Here is a 17,906-nt window from a genome sequence, read left to right as displayed (position 1 = left end):
GCCACTTTCGTCGTTCCAAAACAGCAAAAGTTAGCTATTACTGATTTAACTTGGAGCCGATTCTCATGCCTTTCTCTGTCTTTCAAGAGCTCCAAAGGTAGATAATTTGGAGGTTAGGGCGATGATGTTGTTCAATGTGGCTCATGTTAAAGGTAACGCAACAAACACTTTGAATTATGAAACTGTGGGTTCAAAGATGCACAGAAATCAGGGCCATCTTAAAATGCATATGTCTGCTCCCTATTGTCCATCTTTTTATTTTTCTTTTGAAAAGCTGTTATTAAATTGACACTACATTCTACAGTGGATGGTATCTTGTAAACTGAGAACATTTAGTACTAGAAGCTTAAGTGTGCATGGTGCTTGGTTGATTTTTAAAAAGAGGTCTCCATAATCTGAGTGGATCCAAACACTTGCAAGTCAGTTTTTTCTGGACTTCTTAAGTGATAGTTCCTGTCTCTAAAGTTGGTTGATAAAATACCCAGTGGTTAAAAACTACTTTGAATTTTGTAACTTTTAAAAATAAACTTTTATTGATTTACGACAGTGTGTGTACACTGCATATTTGAAAAAAAATACATATGAGAGAGATCTGTAGAGCCTATAGCTGTTGCTTGGACCACTTAATATGTTCATATAGTCCCTGCAATCACTCCATTGTCCCAAATGGAGGAAGCACTGCTCTAGGTGACTGTATTAGTCAGTTCATGCTGCCATAACAAAATACTATGGGCTGAGTGGCTTAAACAACAGAAACTTATTTTCTCACAGTTCCTGGCTTGCAGACAGCCACCTTCTTGCTGTGTCTTCACACGGGTAGAGAGTAAGCCGCTCTCTGGCATCCTGTACAGGCGCTAATCTCATTATGAGGGCCCCACCCTCATGACCTCACCTTACTGTATGTGTTTCATTTTTATGATTCCTTTGTTTTGTGCTTTGCTATATGGATTATATTTTCTTTCACTGTTTGCTCCTCTCTAGTGATTTGAATGGCTTATGTCCTAGTTTTATTCTTCTGGTTGTTACTTTTAATTTAATTATCAACATCAACATGAGAGTGCCAAAATGATAGCACCTATTTCTTCTTTATGTATGGCAAGGAATTCAACATGTTTTTATTCCTCCTCCATTTTCTACCCAGATTTATTTAATTTAATCCTGGGTTTTAGTCCTGTATTTTATATATATATATATATATATATATATATATATATATATGTTTTTGTAAGTCGTATTTGCTCTTTGCCTTGTATTGCAATCTTATTTACAGCATTTATTTAGGGCTCACTACCAGCTTGTTTATGGCCTGATGTTCTCATTCTTGAGTACTTTATTCTGCTTTGTCTCCATCTGCTGTAATACATTTTGAAGAGGTTATTAGGGTATGTGAGTGGAACATGGTCGGTGCTTTTTATCATTTAAGAGTGCTCTTGTGGCTTTTATCCAATATAACTCTTGCTTTGCAGAGTCCAGTGTCTCCCCTCAAAACTGTTTCACTGTCTTATATTGAGTGTTGTGAACACATGTGCACACGTGTTGTTTTATGTGGTTCTTCATGAGTTGTTTTGAAATCAGATCTTACTTTAGCTTGGGAAATTTTATTCTTTGATAATTTTATCAGTTAGAGCGGGGCCTCTCAACTTTGGCAATATTGGCAGTTGGGTCGGGTTGGATGAATCTTTGTTTGGGGGGGCTGTCCTGTACATTACAGAATGTTTAACAGCATCCCTGGCCTTTACCCACTAGACGTCAATAGCAGTCCCTACTACTCCCCGAGTTGTGACACCTCCAAATATTGCAAGAGTGCCGTAGGGGAGCAAAAATCACCTCTAGTTGAAAACTGCTGAGTTAAAGTGCTTTCAGTATATGTAACAGGATATCTAGTTCAAACGGCCTTAAGTGATAAAGATGACTTAATTTGCTCAAGGAACTAAAAAGTCAGAGACAGGAAGTTTCAGGAGCAGTTTGGTTGTAGCTAGGCTCTGTTTCCTGCAGTTCTTTCTATTCTGCCTCCTCTGAGTCTTGGCTTTGAGCTCAAGTTGGTCTCCCTTGGTGGTTGCAAGATGGCGGCCAGCAACCAGAGCCGTGCTTCCTGGTTCACATCTGGGGGAGAAACGTTCACTTTCCTCAAGCGGCAGAAGAAAGCCCTAGCTTGGCTCTGCTTGTGTCCCCCCACCTCCACCCCCTTAATGAACCGATCACTGTGAAAAGATGAATGGGATGCCCCTGCATAGTTTAAGCCAATGAGGATCCACCCCTGGAGATAGTTAGTCCCACCCAAGAGCATAATTGTTACATCAGAGAGGAGGTGGGAAAGGATGATTACAGTTACTCTTTCTAGTCTCTTCTCTAAGGTTATTATTCATCCATTGCATCTTTTTTTTTGTTTTGTTTTCACGTCTTTTTCCTACTCGTTTTTTCCTGTGTATTTTGAGAGCAATTGCTACTTTTTTCTTGGAAGCCGATGCTTTAACTAATTCTCTCATTGCTTCCACTGTGGACTTCAATTCTGCTGGCACATCTTTGCTTCCTTGAAACCCATGGGTGGTGGTGATCTACCTCTGCTCTGATTGATTTCTCTCTGCCTCCCTCTCTCTCTACTTTGCAGAGAACAATTTCCTAGGCTTTTTAACCAACTGGTTGCCTGCCACGTTTAGCCAACGGCAGGAAATTGGAGGTAGGAAGGACATTTCTCCTGCTCCCTTCTGCTGAGGTGCTATCTCTGGGAGTGACTGCATAGTTCCTGTGACTCTGGCTTATTTGTGGCTACAGCATTTGCTAGGTGACCTTCATTCCCAGGATCTGGTAATACCACTTCCTCCCCATGGCTTTCCAGGGATGTATAGGGGGTGGTAGTGGCTACCTATGTTTTTGTAACTAATTCCCTGTATTAAATTCTCTCAGATTGAAATATCTAGAATGGCTTAGATTTTCATATTACATATTTCTTTCTCATTTACTTCTGTGTTCATCTTATACCGTTGCCTTCTCTTACAAATCTAATTTTTTATTTCATAGAATTCACATTCTTTTGAGTCTTGAGATGATAAATAAGATGCTTTTGATTTGGCTTCCCAGCTTTTCTATCATCTTTTATTTCCTGAAGTAAGCATTTTTCAAAAAGGCACTTTTTTGCTACCTCTTAACTTGCTATGCTCCTTCCTTTTTCATAGGGCTATATTTGTTAGTTTCTCTTTACTGTAAGTGAAAAGGTCGAATGACATCCGATGCTTGCTGGTTAACAGAGTGCATAAACGTCTCTAGGGTGCCCTGCTGTCCACCTGGGTCACCTGGGCTCTGTTACAATCTCTCTCGCAAGTTTTAAGCCGGCAGGCAAGTTTTGGGCTCAGCCCCTGGCCATATTTCTTGTTTCCAGAAATCATTCAGCAGTATCAATGTGGCTTTTTTGGACCGAAGAGGGATCTTTTTAAAATTTCTACTCCCTGATTTGGATTCCCACAATTTCATGAGTTATATGGGGATTAAAAAATATGCAATGTGTGGTTAAAAGAAAAGAAATTCACATATCCAAATTGCACCTCTGAACCTATCAAAGTAATGTTAGGACTTTGCCATGAGTTTTTGCAGTATACACTACCACTGTCATATCTAAACACAATGTGAATAAATGAAATAATAATAGTTTATTGTTTAATAAGCATAAAGCATTACCACATACCTTGTTTTGTTACTATGTTCGGACATAAGTAGCCATTGAAGTTTCTATGATTAAGCCTAATAAAGACCAATGCTTAAAAATTCTTGCTTCTGTTAGCATAAGACCATTATAAAATTTTTATTTCTATAAAATACGCAAATGTAAGAAATGCACAGAAACAGTGGGAAAGTGTGTGCTGGAGCTGCCCTTTGCACATTGTTCATTCTGGACAAAAAAGTAGCTTTGCCTGAGAGGCAGTGATCACAGACAGTCACACTTTGCACATACTGCTGCTGTTTCCCTCAGTGGGATTCTATGCCGTGCAAATCGATTGTGGCCTGGTGGTTTCTAGATCTTGAAGCAGGCTGTCATTTGTCCCTTGCTCGGACTACATCATTTCTGGAATGTTTACTGCCCATGGCTGTTCAGCCTTTGCCTCTTCCTGCTGTGCAGGAGTCCTTTCCTTATTCTTTTTTAGCATCAGTTTGATTCTTTGAAAATTCTGCTTTCAGGGAAAAGTCAGATGTTGGGTTCCTTCATATTTACCTTAGGATTTCTGGTGACAGAAGAGAGTGTAAATCATTTGATCCAGCAGGAGGTGAGTTGCAAATAGTGCTGGTAGCAGTTGCCCTGGACCCCATGGAGAAGCTCGTGCCCAGGTCTCCGTTTTGTTTCTTCCTCGTGAAAACCTTCCCCAACTCCCAACAGGCACTGAGGACCTTGAACTGCATTCTGCAAGCTGTACCTCGGGAAGAGAGAAGACAGCTTGTCTTGTCGGAAGGCTCGTGTCGTCTTATGTACGTGACCTTGGCCCGATTAGGTGGTGATGTAAGGGCAAAATCTTTCCGGGTTGTACCACCTCAGTTTTGTTCTCCTTGGGTGTTTGGGGTTGTTGGGTTGTTGTTTTTTTTTTTTTTTTCCCATCAAATTTGTGCGGTGAAATGCTTTCTCAGGCTATAGATTATTTTTCATTGTGAATGTGAACCGGATTAGTGACTCACGGGAGAATGTTAAGAGGTCAGACTGTGGTGCCAGACCTCAGGCTTCAAATCCTAGTTTGGCCACTTATGCTGGTTGCTCCTCTAGAGCACAGTCTTAGCTCACTACACCTCAGTCTGCTCATCTGTAAAATGGAGTCAACTTTGACACTGATCAATAGAGTTATTGTACAGGTCGAATCAGGCAATCCATTGAAAGCCATTAGCACATTACCTGCTAGAGAACAAATGCTCAAAGGTTACCAGCTATTACCTATACCAATAGGGCACGTATTGCTTTTCAAGGGATGGATTTTGGGGTTCCTGGTGACCCACTCACAATTATGTAGTTCCTGGGACATAGAAATTTGGAGAGAAGGTTGTAATGTGTGACCATGGGAAGAACAACACCAGCACCGTGTTTTGAAATCTGAACCTAAACCTGTGACTGTGTGCTGACCACCAGCCAGCATCGGTGACATCATTGTGGCACACCATCGTTCGAGGGGCGTGCAGCCGTGACTGGCAAGAGGCAGGGTGACCCGGTTTATCACAGTGTAGACCTGAAAGACGTGACTGGTGAGCAGGGAGCTCATCATGTTTGTCCATTTAATTTGTCTTTGCAGGATGCAGTGTTTTCTCTTAATTCTTCCTACAAAATATTCATTGAATAGATTAGTTAATCATTACCCTTCGTGGTGTACTTAGATCTGGAGAGAAGCCGACCTGATGTTTTCTCCCAAGTTTTCAAACTAATGCAGTGGTCCTGCCTTACTGTTTGAGTGTTCCAGTCTAGTTCTTGAGTGTTCTGCACTTCAAGTCAAATGTAAAATCTGCAGACATAGAAGTAAGCAGAACTTTCAGCGGTGCTGTTCTAAGGCTTCTATTTAATTGTGACAAATCAATCCATTTATTATGAGAAACTGAACTACCGCAAGATTTCTTAAATCCATTCTTTAGCGTGAGAGTTATTTCAGACATTAAAAAACATCAACACTTGTTAGCATTTAACTGAAATTCTTAAGTGAATGTGCAATATGGGAGTCTGTGTTAGTTACAATAATGTGATAACTTAATCCCATTACATCTCTAACTTAAATTTATCAGTTTTTAAAGTAAGTTCCAAAAGCTTATAGGAAAGACCCACAGCACCTACTGTATCATTTCTTCCAGGTGTCAAACTATGTTTAAAAAAAGAAAAGAAAAAGAGGGTATGCATCCCCACAGGCTGGTGAGGTGACTGTAAAATTCCAGGATCTTAGCATTTGATGAATCCTCAGAGGTCACCAAATTATAATTCACTTTACAGAGGGAGAAATAGAACCTCAGAATGTGTAGTAGCTCTAGCTTCTTTGTAAAAAGTATATGTAAGTCATTAATATATAAACTTGACAATTTTTCCATAAAAATGTATTTGTGACATTGAGGAAATTTTGACAATGAATTTGAAATACTTTCAAAAATATACATCTTGGATTAAAATTTTAATGCCAATATAGTAGAGTTTTACTTATGTTCATCTCAGTAAAATGAAATTTATCTAAATGTTTCAGGAAAGACCTTGCAAGGACAATCTTGACTGTGGGTGGTAAGAAGTATTAAGAATTTTAAATGTTAGAATGTTAAATATTGGACATTGGGAGTTTTATGAGCATCTTGGAACTATGGGGGATAAGTTTTGGTCAAATTAAAAATAGAAGTTAGGATTTTTATATTTAATTTATGATGCAAGAGTTAAGCATGCTAAAACCATAAAGAATAATTAATGAATATTCCTTTACTCACCAACGAGCGTAGTCAAACTTGATCCTTTTTCCACATTTGCTTCAAATCCTTTTTAAAATAAATCAGAGTTACAGGTAAAGCCCCTGTGTCCAGATCCCCATCCAATTCCCCTCGCCATTTGTAGAAGTAATCCTTTGACTTGGATTTGTTTCTCATTCCCAAGAATATTTTTGTACTTTCCTTCTGTGTACTCGCAAGGCAACATACATTATTGGTTTTGCAAATTTAAGTTTGCGTATCCAGCTGCAACCTGCTTTTTACCTTTAAAATTGTTTGAAATCTAAACATGTCGATATGTGTAGTTTTGTTTATCTGCTGTGAAATACTACAATTTCTTAGGATTTTAGTTTTATAGACGTATTTAAGGCTGGATAAAGCTGCTTTTTAAACAATTGAGGTATAGTTGATGTATAATATTATATAAGTTACAGGTGTACAATATAGTGATTTAAAGGTTATACTCAATTTACAGTTATTATAAGATGTTTGCTGTATTCCCCATGTTGTACAATATATCCTTGTAGCTTATCTTATACCTAATACTTTGTGCCTCTTACTCCCCTACTTCTATCTTGCCCCTCCCCCGCTTCCCTCTGGTAACCACTAGTTTGTTCTATCTGTGAGTCTTGGACAAAGTTGCTTTTGATGGATGTTTTAATATATCTAAAATATAAATTGCAGAAATATCATTTTTAAAAAATTTGTTGTATACTGACCTATCATTTGGATTTTCCCCTGATATTTCTTACAGATGAATTTAAATGATCATAATTGCTCCAGGGTATGTCTTTCTGCTTATAACTATAAGACACAATGCTAGTCTTCTAAGATGGACCTTCTTAGAGCAAATGCTGATCTGTGGAACTCATTTTTTCTTTTGCTTTGTGCCCAGAATTATCCATGTCTGCTGTATTTTTAATCTCTAGACTATAACCAACAGGCGGCTCTTTGTGAAGCATTGTGTAGACTGACCATGAAAAAATCAAGGGAAAACTTTGTCCATCAGTGGTTTGAAGATGATACCATTGCTGAGGCTTTCAAAGAAATTAAGGATCGAGAATTTGAGACGGTGAGATTCTTGGTCATGAAAATTCCATTTAATCAATATTTATGAAGCATCCTTTCAGCGCCTTCCTGTATGTTGGGCTCAGGGGAGGATTTTTTTCTTGAATGTGATTAGGTCGCCATTCTTAAACTTCCTGTTTCCCACTTATGTGAAATAACTTGAGGGTAATAGAAACAGAATATTTGTGAACCAGATACCAGCGGCACGTGGGATCCTCCCAAACCGGGGCGCGAACCCGGTTCCCCTGCATCGGCAGGCGGACGCGCAACCACTGCGCCACCAGGGAAGCCCGGTCGCCATTCTTAAACTTCCTGTTTCCCACTTATGTGAAATAACTTGAGGGTAATAGAAACAGAATATTTGTGAACCAGATACCAGCATACAATTAGGACATCTTTACTGGAAACTTAGCCTGGAGCCAGAACTGTGTGAGTTTGATGGATGCAGTCAGAGACAATGTCATGGAGCGGGAAGTGATTTTCAGCAAACCTTGAAGGGTAGGGAGAGTCGGAGGAGAAAAGAATGTGCATTTCAGCCTTGCAGAGAGTAGCTGGCATGATGACAGGAGGCTGAAGCTGGCATGGGTGCTCTGGTAGCAGAGGAGTGTGATGGGGTGCTTGTGTTGTGAGCCCTCCAGCCTTGACAGTTTGGAAGAACAATAATTTTCGGTGTCTTCCATGCAACCCGGCCTCACTGTGATTGTGTCCTCAAGTAGCACAGACGTAGTTTATGGCTTTGCCGTATACTCACCTTTATCCTAAACTAGCTAAAATGTTTTCCCTCTCCTTTAAAAAAGTTCTTAAAATGCGGGTGACTCTGTAGGAAAAGCTAAAATTATTAGTAACAGTGCTCATGTTGAACAAAGCCTTTCTGGTCAAAACTGCTGAGCACTTGGGATTTTATTAAATCCGAACCTTCAAATATATTATTAAATATGTTAAATTTGACTTTAAGCCCGTTGCCAGACCTGCAGTAGTTGTTTAGCCAGGATGCAGTTTGATCTAAATGGGAATACCATGAGTTGGGTTTGGGTCCCACCTCCCCGACTGATGTGATGTATACATTTTGGCAAAGTAGTTGACTTTTGTTTTTTTAAAAAAAATTTTAATTGAAATATAGTTGGTGTACAATGTTATATGTTACAGGTGTACAGTATAGTGATTCACAATTTTTAGAGGTTATAATTCCATTTATAGTTATTATAAAATACTGGTTATATATTCCCTGTGTTGTGCAATATGTCCTTGGAGCTGATAGTTGACTGATGAAGCCTGAGTGTTCTCATCTGTAAAATGGGAATAAAACCAACTTCAGAATTGTGAGAATTAAATGAGAGACACGAAAGGTGCCTGAGATGTTGTAGACACTCCAGTATTAGTTTCCTTTCCCCTCTGTGTGATTCTCGCATCTGCAGGGAAATTAGGGGAACATAAGACAAAAGTAATTATCCTCTTTCTCAAATCACTTTCCCCCTAGAGCCATCAGCTTCTTAGTGGAACTGCTTTTATTTTATTTATTTATTTATTTATTTATTTATTTATTTGGTGGTACGCGGGCCTCTCACTGTTGTGGCCTCTCCCTTTGCGGGGCACAGGCTCCGGACGCGCAGGCTCAGCGGCCATGGCTCACGGGCCCAGCCGCTCCGCGGCACGTGGGATCTTCCCGGACCGGGGCACGAACCCGTGTCCCCTGCATCCGCAGGCAGACTCCCAACCACTGCGCCACCAGGGAAGCCCTGGAACTGCTTTTAGATGAAAGTTCACATTAATTTCCATTTAGTGCTGAATCTAGACACGGAGAGTGAGGACTGTTTGACTACAACAGACAGTCCTTGCTAACAAAAGGGATAAAAGTCTGGATCAGTATCTCTTTGGTTTTAGAAATTTGGGGGTAACAGTTTGCCTCCCTGGTTGCTGTTGGTTGGGAGAACTATAAACGTATTCTTTATTCTTAGAACCTTTAGCTGGAGAGAGATTCCAGGAAGGAGCAGGTTAGAGAACTCCTGATAAGGAAAATCTACAGTGGTTCAATACACCAGGATAAACCCCAGATTGATAAGTTTCATGGGTTTGTGGTTGGCTTGTGCTGGGGAGACGGTAGGGAGATGGATGCCCTGGGGGTTAGTCAAATATTACAATCCAGGTCATCAGTAAGAGGTATTTCTCTTGCTTGTTTCCCGCACATAAAACTTTTGGAGACCTAGGCGTTCCTCAGCTGCAAGTCTCATGGCTGGGGGTTCAGAACATGAGTCTGGAGCCTCCCCTTTGTGACACAAAGTATTATTTTAGTTATCGTAATTAATAATGAATCCTTGTGAAGCCTGTGATGTCACTGGATCCTGGGAATGTAGTAGCGAACACTGGCTTCTACATGCTGCAAAGGGTATATCTTGATTTATTTTTTTTAACAAAAAAGTTTGCATTATTTACTTTGAAGGATTGTAGACGGTTTCTCAATCACCTAAATGACAGACTTGGTGACCAAAGAAGGTAAGACGTTTCTCTGAGCTTTACTTTATTGACTAATTCTATTCTGAAAATGTCTAATATTAAAAAAAAAATCTAGGATCTGTTTTAGGAGAGAATGTAGGATACAGAATTTACTGAGCATTACTAAGTTATCCATTGAGTAGAAACCTCAGAAGATTAGACACATTCTGCCTAGTGATTCATTCGTGTGTGTTTAAAAATGATTTCTATCAGTCTTTAACATATTTATTTGTGATTTGGAACAGTTGTAACTTTATATCCTCCAGGGAGATTTTATGAAGAATGATTTTCTGTAGATCTGAGGATACTAGGGAAAGACGTATTATGGACAGTTAAGTCCTTGATGAGAAAATGTTGGCTAAATTCACTCCTTTCATTAGGACTCTTGCCAAGCAGCTGGGTTGAGGTGTATGTAGTACCAGAAAACCTGGCTTGTAGACTCTGCCAGATGGAGGTTTGAATTCTGCCCATGGAAGATCTCCATTTGTAGGTTTGAGAGCCCCTTTCATACTTTGTACCAAGGGACATAATGGCGTACCTAGTTATACATGCTTGTTTATAGAACATCTGTAGGTCGTGTGTGCGGTCATCCGTATTTTATTTTACTTTTTAATTGTGAGGTGTTTTGCAGGGTCTGTTCATTTCCATGCATTGCTGCTTTTGCTGATGAGCATGAGGTATGTTTGTCTCTTTTTCAGGGGCTGTGAGGGTGGGGGGTGTATAGTGAAACCCACAGGTAGGTTTACATCAGGCCAGACGGCTCTTGCTACACAGAAGGGCTTTTTTAAAAAAGGAAACTTGCTTCTCCTCTTAGGCCTCAACTCTGAAGCTTATTATTGAAGAGCCCTAGTGTTACTTCTACATAAAGGAATTTTAGGGTTTATACTGCGTTCATGAGGTCAGTTACAGGAACCTTGCCTTATTTTATCCTATTGATGAGCAACATTATTCATGCCTGGATTGGAGGGGATAGGGCAAGTCCATTGCTTCTTTCTACCCAGTAGATGCTTCCCACTCTATCCCCAGGAATTAGGGTCACTCTCCTTTCTCTAGATCATTCTGCCGTGTACTTTATAGTCCAAAATTGAACAGTCTCTTTTCACCCCCTTCTTTGGTTTCTAGAGGCACAAGGTCCTTCCTGTAACAGTGCCCCAACCTGCAGCGTCTCAATTTCCGGGTAAACTTTTCATAGGTCTCTGAACCTGGACTGTGCTGAGGTTTCCTGGATCGTGTCTCTAGAATGTTCTAGTTAACCATTTCATTGTTTTGGGTTTAGGGCCCCCTTCTTGGCCTCTGTGAGCTGAGCCATTAGCTCACGACTACATTATACATTCTTTCTCTCTAGAACTGATTTTGGTAGCCTGATTCCTGTATTTCAAGTCTGTTTTTCTTTCTGGTTGTCTGAGGATTCCAATCTCTGCTTGCTTCTTCTTTCTAGAACTTCTAAATTTCCATCAGCTTCAGTAGGGGTCTTTACACTGGCTTCCTGTGACATAGACTTGTGTTAAAACCCTTGTTCGTATAGATGCCAAGGGGAGAAGGGGGTGGGTGGTGGTGGTGGTGGTGGTGTGATGAATTGGGAGATTGGGATTGACATGTATACACTAATATGTATAGAACAGATAACTAATAAGAACCTGCTGTATAAAAAATAAAATAAAATTTAAAAAAAAAACCTCTGTTCAACTCTATAGCTGTTAAAATGTAGACACGTATGATGGAGCAATGGCCAAGAAATGCTATGTACTGGAAAACAAGTGGAAGAATAGTTAAGTCTCGTGTTTGTCCCATTGTCGAGGAATAAAAACTTTGTATATACTTCCTGAGTATGTCTAGAACACATCTGGGAAGAAGCGAAGGCATTGTTAATGGTTCCTATGGAAAGGTACCTATGGGAATTTGAGGGACAGAGAAGGAGATATTTACTCTATTAGCATCATATTGTTTGAATCTGTCTCTCCTTTTTTTCTTTCTGTCTTTCTTTCTTTCCTTCCTTCTTTCTTTCTTTCTTTTTTTCTCTTTCTTTTTTTTTTTTTTTTTTTTTTTTTTTTTTTGCGGTACGCGGGCCTCTCACTGTTGTGGCCCCTCCCGTTGCGGAGCACAGGCTCCGGACGCGCAGGCTCAGCGGCCGTGGCTCGCGGGCCCAGCCGCTCCGTGGCATGGGGGATCTTCCGGGACCGGGGCACGAACCCTTGTCCCCTGCATCGGCAGGCGGATTCTCAACCGCTGCTCCACCAGGGAAGCCCCTTCTTTCTTTCTTAAAGAGCGTATGTTTATTTTATAAAGTTCCAGGACCCCTCGTGGGTACCAAAATCTGCGGATATTCAAGTCCCGTATATAAAACGGCTTAGTATTTGCATATAATGTACACACATCCTCCCATGCACTTTAAATCATCTCTAGGTTACATCTGATACCTAACACAATGTAAATGCTATGCAAATAGTTGTCAGGACAATGTAAATGCTATGTAAATAATTGCCAGCATATGGCAAAATCAAGGTTTGCTTTTTAGAACTTTCTGGAATTCTTTTCCCCAAATATTTTCAATCCACATTTGGTTGAATCTTTGGATTTGGAGTCCGTGGATACAGAGGGCTGACTGTAATCAATTAAAATAAAGATAATTTGAAATCTTCAGGTCTTAGCCTTATTCTAACACATGATAACTTAGATGGCAAGTCACCATTTATATTTCATCACAGTACCTCCTTTGCTAGAAGTTTCTATCCATAGGCAGTGTGGATTGTTACTGCTTTAACATAGAACAGTTTTCTCTGTGATTCGCACCAGAAAAAAAAAGTTTGTGTGGTTAGAGTTATCTGACACATTTAAACATCTATTAAATTGCTAAGTATAGTAGGGTTTTTCCAGAAATAGATTGGTTATATAAAATTAAAACCTTCCTCCTATTTTGCAGCAATGAGTAAGGCAATAAACGGTGACCCTGTAATCTTAAAGTAGGGTTGTTCTTGGAAAAGCAGTTCTGTTTTTAATGGAGTAATTTTCATTTGACCCTTTCATATGATATTAATGCTGAAATTATATCTTACAGATGAGAAAACCTGCAGATGAAAAATTAGAGAAATTTTGGATTGATTTCAACCTAGGAACTAAGAGTGTAACTTTTCATATAAACAATCCTGAGGTAATCATGTTCGATTCCTGTTTAGACCTAAGTGCGTAGAGAGTGTTCATATCCAAGTATGTGTTATGTGCTCATGAATTTCACTTATTTTTTCCAAGAGCGCTTTATGGGACTCAGTAAGACTTTTGAAGGAAGCAGTGATTAATTTCAGCATAACAGGTAAGATGTTAATTCTAAACTACCCCACATTTAGTCCTGAGTATCGTTTCTGTTTACAGTTGCAGTGTATGTTTAGTTAATTCCCGAGCAGACTTTGCTTGCACTTGACGTGGAGGGGAGGTGGTGAGCGCTGTGGACCGAAGGCTGTGCTCAGGGCAAAAGATGAGTGAGTCCTCCACTCTGTAACTTTGGGGTTCCATGACTTGCCTGGTTTTCTCGTTGTAAAAATGATTATGGTTCCTCAACAAACTGAAAATAGCATCACCATATGATCCAGCAGTTTCACTTCTGGATATATATCCAGAAGAATCGAAAGCAGGACTCGAAGAGATTTACATACGAACGTTGACTGCAGCCTATTCACAAGAGTCAAGAGGTAGAAGCAGGGACTTGACTGGTGGCGCAGTGGTTAAGACTCCGTACTCCCAGTGGAGGGGGCCTGGGTTCCATCCCTGGTCAGGGAACTAGATCCCACATGCATGCCGCAACTAAGAGTTCGCATGCCGCAACTAAGGAGCCCATGAGCCGCAACTAAGGAGCCCGTGAGCAGCAACTAAAGAGCCCGTGAGCCGCGACTAAGGAGCCTGCCTGCTGCAACTAAGACCTGGTGCAACCACAAAAAAAAAAAAAAGAGGTAGAAGCACCCCAAGTGTCCATCGACAGATGAATGGATAAAGCAAATGTGATCTGTACCTACAATGGACTATTATTTAGCTTTAAAAAGGAAGGGCATTCTGACACTTGCTACAACATAGATGAACTTTGAGGACTTCATGCTAAGTGGAAAAAGCTAGTCACAAAAAGACAAATACTGTATGATTCCACTTAACATGAGGTATCTAAAATAGTCAAATTGATAGAGACAGAAAGTAGAATGGTGGTTAGTTACCAGGGTCTGCAGGGAAGGGGAAATGGGGAGTTGTTTAATGGGTACAGAGTTTCAGATTTGCAAGATGAAAAGGTTCTGGAGATCTCTTGTACAACAGTGTGAATATACTTCGCACTACTGAACTCTACACTTAACATTTACCTTGTTAACCATTTTTATGTTTTTTACCACCATTTTTTATTTTATTTTTTTTGGTAATTTTATTTTAAATAAATTTATTTATTTTATTTATTTATTTTTGGCTGCATTGGGTCTTTGTTGCTGTGTGCAGGCTTTCTCTAGTTGTGGCAAGCAGGGGCTGCTCTTCGTTGTGGTGCGTGGGCTTCTCATGGTGGTGGCTTCTCTTGTTGAGGAGCACAGGCTCTAGGCACGCGGGCTTCAGTAGTTGTGGCCTGGACCAGGGCTCAAACCCATGTCCCCTGCATTGGCAGGAGGATTCTTAACCACTGTGCCAACAGGGAAGTCCTGTACCACCATTTTAAAAAATGGTTATAGTACCTGCCCTCCCTTACCCACATATTTATACTAATAATTGGGTATGTACAAACTATTTAAATATCAGCCCTCTGACTCCCCCTTCTTTTTTTTTTTATAAAATTAATTAATTTTTATTTTTGGCTGCATTGGGTCCTCGTTGCTGCACGCAGGCTTCTCATTGTGGTGGCTTCTCGTTGCGGAGCATGGGCTCTAGGCGCACAGACTTCAGTAGTTATGGCTTGCTGGCTTCAGTAGTTGTGGCTCGTGGGCTCTAGAGCGCAGGCTCAGTAGTTGTGGCTCATGGGCTTAGTTGCTGCAGCATGCGGGATCTTCCCGGACCAGGGATCGAATCCGTGTCGCCTGCATTGGCAGGCGGATTCTTAACCACTGCGCCACCAGGGAAGCCCTGACTCCCCCTTCTTAAATCTCCGTCATTCACCTTTCTTCTCCTCTTGGTAGGTAGAGTTGAGGGTCATGGAGTCAGAAGTGATCCTTTTCTGGATGGGTAGAAGTAAGGTATTGGTCCAGTTCAGTATTTCAGATATAGTCACACTTGACCAGGATTCCTGAATTGGGTCTCTTAAAAAATAAAGGGATGTTTTGAAAGTAACTCAATACACATAATCATTTTTTAAGTAATTGGCTTTACTAAAGAGTTAAAACTAAATACTATGCAATTATGTGGATTTTATACTTCTTTTCACAAAGGATTTAGGGCAGCTTGCATATTTATAACAAAATAATAGAAATGGAAAATTGAAACCACAACCAAGAATAAAAATGTCTATCATAAAGGTTGATCTGGCCACCATGGAGATTCAAATTTGGTGCTTAGCGCTTCCCTGGTGGCGCAGTGGTTAAGAATCCACCTGCCAGTGCAGGGGACATGGGTTTGCGCCCTGGTGTGGGAAGATCCCACATGCCACGGAGCAACTAAGCCTGTGCGCCACAACTACTGAGCCAGCGCTCTAGAGCCCATGAACCACAACTACTGAGCCCACCTGCCACAACTACTGAAGCCCACGCACCTAGAGCCTGTGCTCCACAATGAGAAGCCCATGCACTGCAATGAAGAGTAGCTCCCCTCTCCACAACTAGAGAAAGACCGTGCGTAGCAATGAAGGCCCATGCAGCCAAGAAGAAAATAAATAAATTTAAATAAAATAAAATAAAATTGTACAATTAAAAAAAAACAACCAAAAAACAAATTTGGTGCCTAGCTTCCTGAAAGCCAGGGTGAAAAGTATAATGGATAACATGATTCTCATCATACAAGTCCTGGAAAGAGCAAATCCATCCTTCCTGGCCTTGAACTCTTAACTGAAGGTTCTCCCATGGGACTACTTAGGATAAGGTAATCCTTCCTCAGCCCTGAGCATTCGTTGCTGGAATTTCTTGTGTACATAAGTTAACTTCGGTGTTTTGTTAAAGGGTAATTTTTGAAAAGATAAAATCATGACCCGCATATAAGTATAAAATAAATGTGGGTAAAAGATTTCATTAATTAATGAGCAAATTAGTAAGATGTAATAACCAGGAGAATACAAAGAATCACAGATATAAGCAATGCTGAAATTAATTTACAAACAGATGTACGACTAGACTGTTGCATTCCACAGACACAATTAATTTGAATTTATATGAACAAGAATCACTTGCGTTATTATTTTTAATTTCTCCTGTTACATACTAGAAAAAAAGGGAAATTGGGGCTAGATTGGGCAGTAAAGGAAGTGGCAGAAGAGGAGGAGAGCCTTTCACCGTGAAGCTCTGGGAGAATGAAGGGACAGTGAAGACTGCCACACTTCAGATGCTAATCGCAAGTCTCAGGTTGACTCCTGTACTTCTGACCAACTGGCTACCAATCAGAGGTTCCCACAAGCTCCTCCTTGGGTTTGAAACTTGCTATAATGGTTCACAGAACTCTGGGAAACAGACATTTACATTTACCAGTTTATTATAAAGGATATAATAAAGCATACAGATGAACAGCCAGATGAAGAGAATACCCAGGGCAAGATCCAGAAGGATCCCAAGTGCAAGGGCTTTTGTTTCTGAGGAGTTAGGGTGCATCACCCTCCTGGAACGTTTGTGTTCACCAACCCAGAAGCTCTCTGAACCCCGTAGCTTGGGGGTTTTTATGGAAGTTTTATCATGTAGGCATGATGGAATATTAACTCAATCTCTGGCTCTTCTGCCCTCCCTGAAGGTTGGGGAGCTGGAAGTTCCAACCCTCTAACCACACCTTGGTCTTTCTGGCGACCAGTCCCCATCCTTTTTTTTTTTTTCTTTTCTAGAAATATGATCATTGATATGTAAGCAAAACTTTTTTTTTGAATTTTATTTTATTTATTTTTTATACAGCAGGTTCTTATCAGTAATCAGTTTTATGCACATCAGTGTATACGTGTCAATCCCAATCGCCCAATTCATCCCACCCCCACGCCCACCCCCACGCCCCTTTCCCCCCTCTGTGAGCAGGTTCTTATCAGTAATCAGTTTTATGCACATCAGTGTATACGTGTCAATCCCAATCGCCCAATTCATCCCACCCCCACGCCCACCCCCACGCCACTTTCCCCCCTTGGTGTCCATATGCTTGTTCTCTACATCTGTGTCTCGATTTCTGCCCTGCAGACAGGTTCATCTGTACCATTTTTCTAGGTTCCACATATATGCATTAATATATACGATATTTGTTTTTCTTTTTCTGACTTAACTTCACTCTGTATGACAGTCTCTAGATCCATCCATGACTCTACAAATGACCCAATTTCGTTCTTTTTTATGGCTGAGTAATATTCCCTTATATATATGTACCACATCTTCTTTATCCATTAGTCTGTCGATGGGCATTCAGGTTGCTTCCATGACCTGGCTATTGTAAATAGTGCTGCATTTATATATTTTGGAGATTAATCCTTTGTTGATTTTTTTGCAAGTATTTTCTCCCATTTTGAAGGTTGTCTTTTCGTCTTGTTTATGGTTTCCTTTGCTGTGCAAAAGCTTTTAAGTTTGATTAGGTCCCATTTGTTTATATTTGTTTTTATTTCCATTACTCTAGGATGTGGATCAAGAAAGATCTTGCTGTGATTTCTGTCAAAGAGTGTTCTTCCTATGTTTTCCTCTAAGAGTTTTACAGTGTCCGGTCTTACATTTAGGTCTCTAATCCATTTTGAGTTTATTTTTGTGTATGGTGTTAGGGAATGTTCTAATTTCATTCATTTACATGTAGCTGTCCAGTTTTCCCAGCACCAC

At 40.3% G+C, this 17,906-nt stretch overlaps 1 protein-coding gene across 1 annotated transcript in view; it reads left to right on the top strand.

Moving 5' to 3' along the window:
* SYCP2L (synaptonemal complex protein 2 like) overlaps positions 1 to 17,906 on the top strand; it is a 73,204-nt gene that overhangs the window by 9,549 nt on the left and 45,749 nt on the right. Inside the window, exons 9-16 of the mRNA XM_024121905.2 lie at positions 4,171 to 4,256; positions 4,367 to 4,455; positions 6,189 to 6,223; positions 7,347 to 7,489; positions 9,923 to 9,975; positions 10,607 to 10,652; positions 13,031 to 13,123; positions 13,222 to 13,282. Coding sequence (XP_023977673.2) covers positions 4,171 to 4,256; positions 4,367 to 4,455; positions 6,189 to 6,223; positions 7,347 to 7,489; positions 9,923 to 9,975; positions 10,607 to 10,652; positions 13,031 to 13,123; positions 13,222 to 13,282 — 606 coding nt within the window. The remainder of the gene's footprint in view (positions 1 to 4,170; positions 4,257 to 4,366; positions 4,456 to 6,188; positions 6,224 to 7,346; positions 7,490 to 9,922; positions 9,976 to 10,606; positions 10,653 to 13,030; positions 13,124 to 13,221; positions 13,283 to 17,906) is intronic.

Source organism: Physeter macrocephalus, chromosome 18 (genome assembly GCF_002837175.3).
Source record: "Physeter macrocephalus isolate SW-GA chromosome 18, ASM283717v5, whole genome shotgun sequence".
NCBI lineage: Eukaryota > Metazoa > Chordata > Mammalia > Artiodactyla > Physeteridae > Physeter > Physeter macrocephalus.
The sequence above is the reverse complement of the archived record's forward strand: the minus strand, read 5'-3'. Positions and strand labels throughout refer to the sequence as shown.